The sequence below is a fragment of the Antrostomus carolinensis genome, unplaced genomic scaffold (genome assembly GCF_000700745.2).
Source record: "Antrostomus carolinensis isolate BGI_N321 unplaced genomic scaffold, ASM70074v2 scaffold2297, whole genome shotgun sequence".
NCBI lineage: Eukaryota > Metazoa > Chordata > Aves > Caprimulgiformes > Caprimulgidae > Antrostomus > Antrostomus carolinensis.
In genome coordinates this window covers 7,818-16,317 of record NW_010327831.1, presented here as the reverse complement: position 1 = coordinate 16,317, position 8,500 = coordinate 7,818, and the positions used below count along the sequence as shown (strand labels likewise).

The 8,500-nt window shown below is 40.8% G+C and overlaps 1 protein-coding gene across 1 annotated transcript in view; it reads left to right on the top strand.

Moving 5' to 3' along the window:
* The first annotated feature begins 4,434 nt into the window (after positions 1-4,434).
* AHSG (alpha 2-HS glycoprotein) overlaps positions 4,435-8,500 on the top strand; it is a 6,558-nt gene continuing 2,492 nt past the window's right edge. The window contains exons 1-4 of the mRNA XM_010172000.1: positions 4,435-4,638; positions 6,043-6,153; positions 7,399-7,483; positions 8,385-8,500. The exon at positions 8,385-8,500 is cut by the window's right edge and continues 1 nt beyond it. Coding sequence (XP_010170302.1) covers positions 4,435-4,638; positions 6,043-6,153; positions 7,399-7,483; positions 8,385-8,500 — 516 coding nt within the window. The remainder of the gene's footprint in view (positions 4,639-6,042; positions 6,154-7,398; positions 7,484-8,384) is intronic.

The window sequence follows — 8,500 nt, the reverse complement described above, 5'->3', positions numbered from 1 at the left end:
TTTCCCTTAAAACTCTCATATTTAAAACAAACAAACAAAAGAATTAACATATAATGTTCTGGTGTTACAGTCTGGTAAAACTGTTCAGACTTCACAGGTTTTTCTACAGCCTGGAATTTCTGGTATAGGGACACTGGGGGACTTGGGCTGTAGTGAATCTAAGCCAATTTACATCTGCTGAAGGTTTGCCCATGTAATGGAAAGGGGCCAATAAGATTATGCAAATTGATTAGTCTAATTTGTCTTGAGGTTTTTCTCAGACCTCTATGGGTTTTCATACACTTTATTTTTAAATGGTGATTATACTGTCACTTAAGGAAGCAATATGCTGCCTTGACAAGACTGGTCACTTTAACTATCTGACATTTTCCCTTCATTCTCTTTCCTTAGCGTGCAGGTTTCGGTGTAGGTGGTGGCTATATAGAAGACAGCTCTGATGTTCCAATATCTTGTGAACTCTATGATCCAAAAGTAATGTACTTAATCAAGTGTAAAGCAAGAGGTGATTAAGTTTTGCAGTATTGTACAATGCCTGACTGCTCAGAAATGCATCTTTTGATGTGGTGCAAAGAATTGGACCAGTTCTGTCTGCTTTACCAAAAAATGATGTTTTAGTAATCTGAAAAGAGAGCCTCAGAAATCCCCATAAATGTTTAACTTTGATCTAAAGCCTTAAAAAAATGATATTTATCTGTTTGCTTGTTTAATTTATTTGAATTTTAAGCTCAGGAAGGTGTCAACTTGACATTGTGGAAGCAATTATTGTCTTTTTTTCCAGATGAGGTTGAGCAGGGGCAGAAAGTTTCCAGTCATCACTAGTTGTTCTAAGCATCCAACCAAAAAAAAAAGAGAAAGCGAAAAAGAAAACCATCAACTCACCTTTCCATTGTGGTTTATATGAATTATTAAGAACTGAGATTCAGTGGAGCCTCAATTCTTGAGCACAGAATCAATACTATATTTTATATAACAAGGGCAGTAAACCCAGCTTGTTCTACTTCCATCAGAGTGAAGCCTTGTCAAGTCTCTCAGGCAACCTAATTCACTAGGGCCAAAGTCTAACACTACTGACGTGAAAGGTGGATTAAGGTGGATTGAAAACTGACTGAGTAGCTGGGCCCGGAGGGTGGTGATCAGAGGCACAAAGTCTAGTTGGAGGGCAGTAACTAGCAGTGTACCCCAGGGGTCAACACTGGGGTTCAGTCCTGTGTAACATCTTCATCAATTATCTGGATGATGAGGCAGAGTGTACCCTCAGCAAGTTTGTAGATGACACAAAACTGGGAGGAGTGGCTGATGTGCCAGAGGGTCATGCTGCCACAACAGGCTGGAGAAATGTCCTGACAGGAACCTCATGAAGTTCAACAAGAAGTCTGAAATCCTGGATCTGGGGAGGAATGACCCCATGCATGAACATATGCTGGGGCCCACCTAGCTGGAAAGCAGCTTGGCAGAAAAGAACCTGGGGGTCCTGGCAGACACGAAGTTCAACATGAGCCAACAGCGTGTCCTCACCACAAAGAGGGTTAACGGTATTCGGGGCTGCACTAGGCAAAGTATGGCCAACAGCTTTAGGGAGGTGATCCTTCTCCCTTTTTCAGCACTGGTGAGGCCACACCCGGAGTGCTGTGTCCAATTCTGGGCTCCTCAGTACAGGAGAGACATGGACATACTGGAGACAGTGCAGCAAAGGGCCACAAAGATGATTAAGGTACTGGAGCACCTCTCTTATGAGGAAAGGCTGAGAGAGATGGGACTGCTTAGCACAGAGAAGAGAAGGCTTGAGGGCATCTTAATGTAAATAAATACCTGGAGGGAGGTTGTAAAGAGGACAGAGCCAGGCTCCTTTCAGTGGTACCCAGTGACAGGACTAGCGGCAATGAGCACAAACTGAAATATGAGGTTCAACATCAGGAAGCGCTTTTTTACTGTGAGAGTGACTGAACACAGAGAGGTTGTATAGTCTCCCTTCTTGGAGTTATTAAAAAGCCATCTGGACATGGTTCTGGACAACTGTCTCTAGGTGGTCCTGCTTGTGCAGTGGGGTTGGACAAGATGACCTCCAGATGTCCCTTTCAATATCAACCATTCTGTGCTACTGTGATTCCGTGAAAGGCTTGTTCAAGATGTGACCTTCTGTCCAGGAGCTCATGGAATTCAGCTCACCTTCTTGTGCTATAAGAACTATTTGCAGCCACTACTAAAGGACAACTTTTTACTGTGTCCCAGACAAGAAAGAGAGAGAATAGATCTACGCTGAGTTCAATGAGAAGTTATTTCTGCAATTATTGCTTCTTGAGTGAGGGCGCCAAAAGAGGGCCTGATGTGAGGGGACACAGGCCTGCGGGGAACTGACATCAGCAATCTCACTTCCCAAAAGGAATAATTAGGCAGATCTGTGTCAGTCTGTATCCAAAAAGCGAAAGGCTCCTTTGTCATATTACTCATAGCCAAACTACCTGATTGTACTTTCAAACTCCATTCCCAGACATAAAAACCAAAGACCAATTTCCTCACACATAGCACAAGTCACCCAAAAAGTGCTAGCTGCAAACATTCTGCATTGCACTGAGCATTAATAATTGTGTGGGCACATTTATGATGCTCTGTATGACAGCAAAGGAAGTTCATACAGCCACCAAGAGGGGAAGGTCTTGAGTAAGCCTACAGAGAAATTGAAAAGAGGTACAGTGGACTCCAAAGTATTTCCTTTTTGTCCTGCTTGGTAAATGGAATACTGAATGTGAGTGACAATGGAGAGGGAAGAAAGAAGATAATAAATCCTGTTTTTTTGCCATGATTCAAAAGGTATCTACAAGCAACACTCAAGAGCCTGTTATTGGGACACCAAACCTTCGTCCTTTAAGTATTCCAGGCCAACGTCAAGGATACAAATGATCACCCACACAACAGAACAAATGCCAAACAACACCTGCTTCAAGTGAGGGGAAGAAACAAATCATGCTCAGAGCAATTTTTTACCACAAGAGAGGAAGAGTCTTTCTTTTCCCCAGGAACCTCTTTAATATGCAAATCCTAGTATCCAAAACTCACCTTGTCCCACACAGCTGAAGGAAACCATTCTGTCTTTTTAATCTCTTCCCATTGTCCTTCTTCATCGCTTAATCTGTCCAACAGAACCATTTCTATTTATGCTGTTTTCCATATTTCCAGATTCAAGAAGAGAGAGGCACGACTCAAGACTGCTTTTTTCATAAATCTTTTAGCCCCACTCCACCCTATCATGTGAGCTGAGAAATACTTATCTAAAGTGAAAACTTCTAAATATTCTGAAGTCTTCCTATTTGTCTCCAGTCTGCAGCCAATTCCTGAACTCCTGGAAAATGATGACAGAGATTCAGGTATTTTAAAGCCAGAAGGGATCTTTACTAGTCTGCATCCTGATCGCCACCCTAAAATGGATCATAGTAACCTACTCTGCAATCCCCACAGGAAAAACTTTGCTACTGGTAAAGCCACAGTCTAGCTAGCTAGAGTCTATTTAGTTAAAGTCATCTCAGTTTGAATTAAAGACCTTAAATGCTGGACACATCATAGAAGCTATATTCTGCTCTATAGAACATTTTTATTATCCAGTTAATGTTTTGTAAACACATACACTGTGAATGTAAATATAAGCTGAAGTCCAGCACTCCTGAGCATTTAAGCAGCTACATTCTCCTTAAAACACTTTTGTGCCCATTAGGGTCCTATGCCAAGTCCTCAAATCTGTACAACATATTCCAAAAAATTTCTACAAGACGCTTACTTTGCAAAATAAAATTCCAGGAACTAATGGAAGTATTCAGATTATTCAGAGAAACAAAGAGCTGATGCAAAAGATTTAGAAACTATGTCTCATTTCCAATTCCAAATGAATTCAGTTGCAAAAGTTGCTATATAATTACATTTACTTTTGAATGTGATCCTTAGAACTGATTCAGATTCCATTTTCTAATTTATCATGTTACTTATCTCACAATTTAGACTGGTGTCTGGTGAGATTTGGGCCCTAACAGAATGTGTCCTGTTTACAAGAAAGCTTAATTAGCACTAGCATCTCTACACATTTAACAGGAGGGATCATATTCCTCTTCCATGTACTGTATTTGGTTGGTAGAAAAGTGTCTAAAAATTATGTTACATTTTTGCTGACGCTTTCTTCTTTAGCTGCTTTAGCAGACTTCGCAATATTCTACCTGATAAAATTTACTTTGGCCAATATTAATCAGTCAGCTTGATGTCCTAACATTTACTTTTCTCTTTTGTTGTTTGCAATGCCTCTTGGAACTGGGACAAACATCAGACATGCGCTCATGCAAAGTCTGTGGTATGTACTATATAAATGAGACCCCAGTTCTAGCTACCTACCTACCATCTGAACAGTATTCTTAGATCTTTATTGCTGAAAGGGATTGGTTTTTCTCAGGTGCCATGAAGGCACTAGTAGCTTTAATATTGCTTGTTCAGCTTCCAATTCACAAAGCTGTACCAGCAGCTCCCCCTGGTCCCTTGGGCTGCGATGACCCAGAATCTGAAGAAGCAGCTGAAGCAGCTGTGAGTTATGTTAATGGCCACAGTCTTCACGGATACAAGTTTGCCTTAAACAGAATCAAGAATATCCGCGTGATAGCCAAGGTAAGTGAGGAACTTGCAGGTAGAGCACTGTGTTAACCTGAAGATGTTTGGAAATGACCAACAAGCCCTGCCAAAGTCTGTATGCTCACACGGAGTAAATCAGCATGGCTTGTTGATTTAAATGGGGCAATACCACCTGGTAGCAGTTGAGAATCCAGGTCACTGGAATGCATCTCTCAAAGAGCAGAACAGAGAGGGAGAGAGAAATGTTCAGGTATTTTTGTGCAATGCTAGAAAGGGCTCAGTATACAAATGCAGCACGCTTGCTAGGGCAGATCATTCCAAGTGCTGATTCATGAGCCCAGTAGCTAATCTGGAGAAAAACTGTGAGGATAATCTTTGTGATGCAGGTAATTATTTATTGGCTAAATGCATACCTATCATAACTCCATGCTATTAGTGATTTTGTAGTAGGCATTAATTTTACCTAATATCCCATTGAGCTGACAAGGGAGCTGAATGGAAATACCTGAGGCTTATAGTCTCATTTTCACTAAGATCTGTTGCCATCATTGTAGGCATCTAGAAAGGCTGTAGAAATGGTCGTGAATACAATGTATGCACCCATTCAGAGCCTTTGATTCCCTCATAACATTGAAAATGGTCCCAAATATTAACAAGAATGAAACTCTATGGATGTTTTCTACTTGTTAGGAGAGAGAGGGTACCAAAGTAATTTACAAGAGATTAAAACATACATTAATAAGATTATAAGTGTGCCCACAGTTGCCCACACAAAAACACTGGTGACACTGCTTGGCTCATATTTAATACTTTTACACTAAAATAACTTAAATGGAATCACTCATGACAAATCTCAGAGTCAATCTTGGAGCTAGGGAACCTCACTTCTTTCCTTCCACTTACATGTCCTATGTTATAGTTGCAAAGGTTGAGGAACAACCATAAAAGATCTTGTAGTCCCTAAACAACATGAGTATTGGGGCTGGAACTTATCTGGTGCGATTTGGTGTAACTCCAATGGACTAAATGGGACAGGCCAATGCGCACCAGTGTTTATTTGGTACCTGGTTATAGAAATATGAAGTTTTTTCATCAACAAAGACAGCTGTTGATTTTTAAAAACTACTCAAAATAAAATAAAGTTAATTTAAAAGAACTGACCCACTACATACAGGCTGGACTTTCCAAAATTTATGGGCAGTTCCTTGGCTGGAAAAAATCAGTGTGAGTATCTTGACTTACTCCAGTTAAAAAACTAGGTCCTATTTTTTATGAAGTTAAATAGTAAGGACCTATTCAGTTACTCTAGTGCATACCTGGAGCTACTCAATGCCAGTCAGCAACAGAGACCAAAGCACAGCCCCAGATAAGAGATCTGGTGATGTTTTGTGAAGCAATTACTACAATTCCTGTGTTGTTTTGTTTTGTTTTTTCTTCCAGGGGCTGAATTCTGACATTATTTTTCTTGAACTTGACTTATTAGAGACCACATGCCCCATTCTCAGCCCTACGCCTCTTGAAAATTGCACAGTAAGGAGCTTTGCAGAACATGTGAGTATCTCAAACACTACTAGCTCTATCCAAAGGTGCATGTTGAATATGTTGATGCTAGAGGCCAGGCTATCATCAGCTAGATTTTCAAGCAAATGTGATATGACTGTAACAGCCTATAACCAACCAACCACTTGTAACTTCCTTGTTGATTTAGTTGCCTTCACGTCATGAAGGATTTCACTCTGGGATTTCTTTCATGTCCTGTTATGTGAAGGGGACAGATGACTGTCATCATAACATCCCACATACAGTTCATGAATGCCACAGTGTCTTCTTTAGGGGCTCCAGATTCAGCCCTCCATGGTCAGCCCAGATGTGACTGCCTTGTTGCAAACTGCGGAGAGGGCAGGTTGTGAATCTGCAAAAACACAACCTCCCTTTGGCTACATGTGAGGTGCTACCTAATGAAATCCTGTCAAGTCTAGCCACCTAGTCCTAGTCAATACTGCAGAAGAGCTATTCCCTTCAGACAGAGCTCTGCCTTCAAAGCAATGCTCAGCTGGAATTTATTGGTCTCAAATATTTTGTTCTTATTCAAGTGTGATCCAACTGTGAAAAGCTCTCCCTAACCAAAGCAGTGGAAGTCTTGTCTGAGTACAGGCAGCTCTGGTTTCTAAGCAGAAAGCAGAGTGAGCAGCTGACAATTTAAGCCTGCTGTATCTAGAATGGGGCCCAATTCACAGAGCTCATGACTAAATTTGAATCATGACCCTCCCCTCTATTCACCAGGGCTCAGATCCCATTTTCCATCTTGGAGGAGGTAACTCTTAACTGTTCCCTCTTCCTGGTGACTCCAGCTTTGCCTCTGACTTCTCCTCTCTGCTGGAACACGTTGCATGTGAGCAAGCTCACACAAGGCAGCATGCTGTTGTTACCATGGCCACTGACCAACTGAGATTAGAGAGAATGTTATCAAACAGCTCTGCAGAAGGTCTTAATTAAAAAGTATTCATATTCTTTGCTCTTTATGAGAGAGAAACCTGAACCAAATGTCCATAATCTGGCTACCCTGGCACTTCTGATACTTTTGGGATCCAGATTTGGATCCAAATTTCGCAGCTCTGGTTTGCCTTTTACAAAATCACAGACACTAGGACACGCCTAGCAGCACCTTTGCAATCAGACTGATTTTGCCAGGAACACTCAGTCAGGATCTGTTATTCTGAATTTAGTAATAGTTCCCCTTTTCAGAAATTCCTGTTTATCTGAATGATGTAACCCTTTGATTTTTGTTCTCTCCAGGCAGTTGAGGGTGATTGTGATGTCAAACTGCGGAGGGTGGATGGGAAGTTCTCTATCCTTGCTAGTAAATGCCACTCACATGCAGGTAAAGACTTTGTTCTTTAGGTTTGCATCTAGAGGCTGGAGTATTATTATAGCAGTGGTTACAGTTCCCTGGCTTTTCTGATTCTAAAATACTGTGTATAAATACAACATAAAGGATAATAGTTAATAGGTTTTCTAAACACAGTGGTTTTGAAAGTAATTTTTTCCCCTTTTCTGATTTCATTCACCTACAAATCCAACCTTGTCCCTTTGCTCCTCTTTACTCTGACAATTAGAATACTATAAGACTATCTGGGAAACAAGTCCCAGATTTGACCTAGAGATTGCTGGTACCACTGGAACTTTTAACTCAGGAGTTTAGCCTCAAGAATTTTATTACTTGTTGGTCTGAAATGACTAGACCTAGTTGATCTTCAGAACCCCTTTAACAGATGCAGTTTATTTACTAAACCCAGTGTTTTCAATATTGCCCTGGGAAAGTGGAATGTCTGTTCTGCATGCTCGATATGAGACCTCTTTGCTCTGTACTAGATGTCTTCAGCACTATTTTCAAAACTGGTGAGTGAATGAAACAACATGCTCACACAAACACAATTCCAATAAATTAAAATATCTTCATTTTTCCACCATTCCTTGTGTGAGCTGAGACATCTTTTCATTAGTGTCATGGATAGTTTGCCACAAAGAGAATTAATTAAAACCTGAGTAAGAACATTAAAAATGTGCTATTGAAGTCCATAGCACTTTTGCTTGCAGAAACGACTTGGCTGGTAGAAGTCGTGTGAAATACTGCCATCTCTAGTCTGTCCTGCAAAAAGTCCTTCCACTGGAATTTGGGACAGACCACAAAACAGTGTTTTGTGTGACTGAATAGGTCTATAATGCCTTTCAAAACAACCTACAATCTGATTGAAACTTAATCTGTTTGGTTCCTCCTGCAGACTCAAGTGAAGATCTCCTCCAAGTCTGCCCTAACTGTCCACTGCTGACAAATTTCAGTAACACTGAGGTGTTAACAACTGTTACAGCTGCACTCAATGAGCACAACAGCAAAACT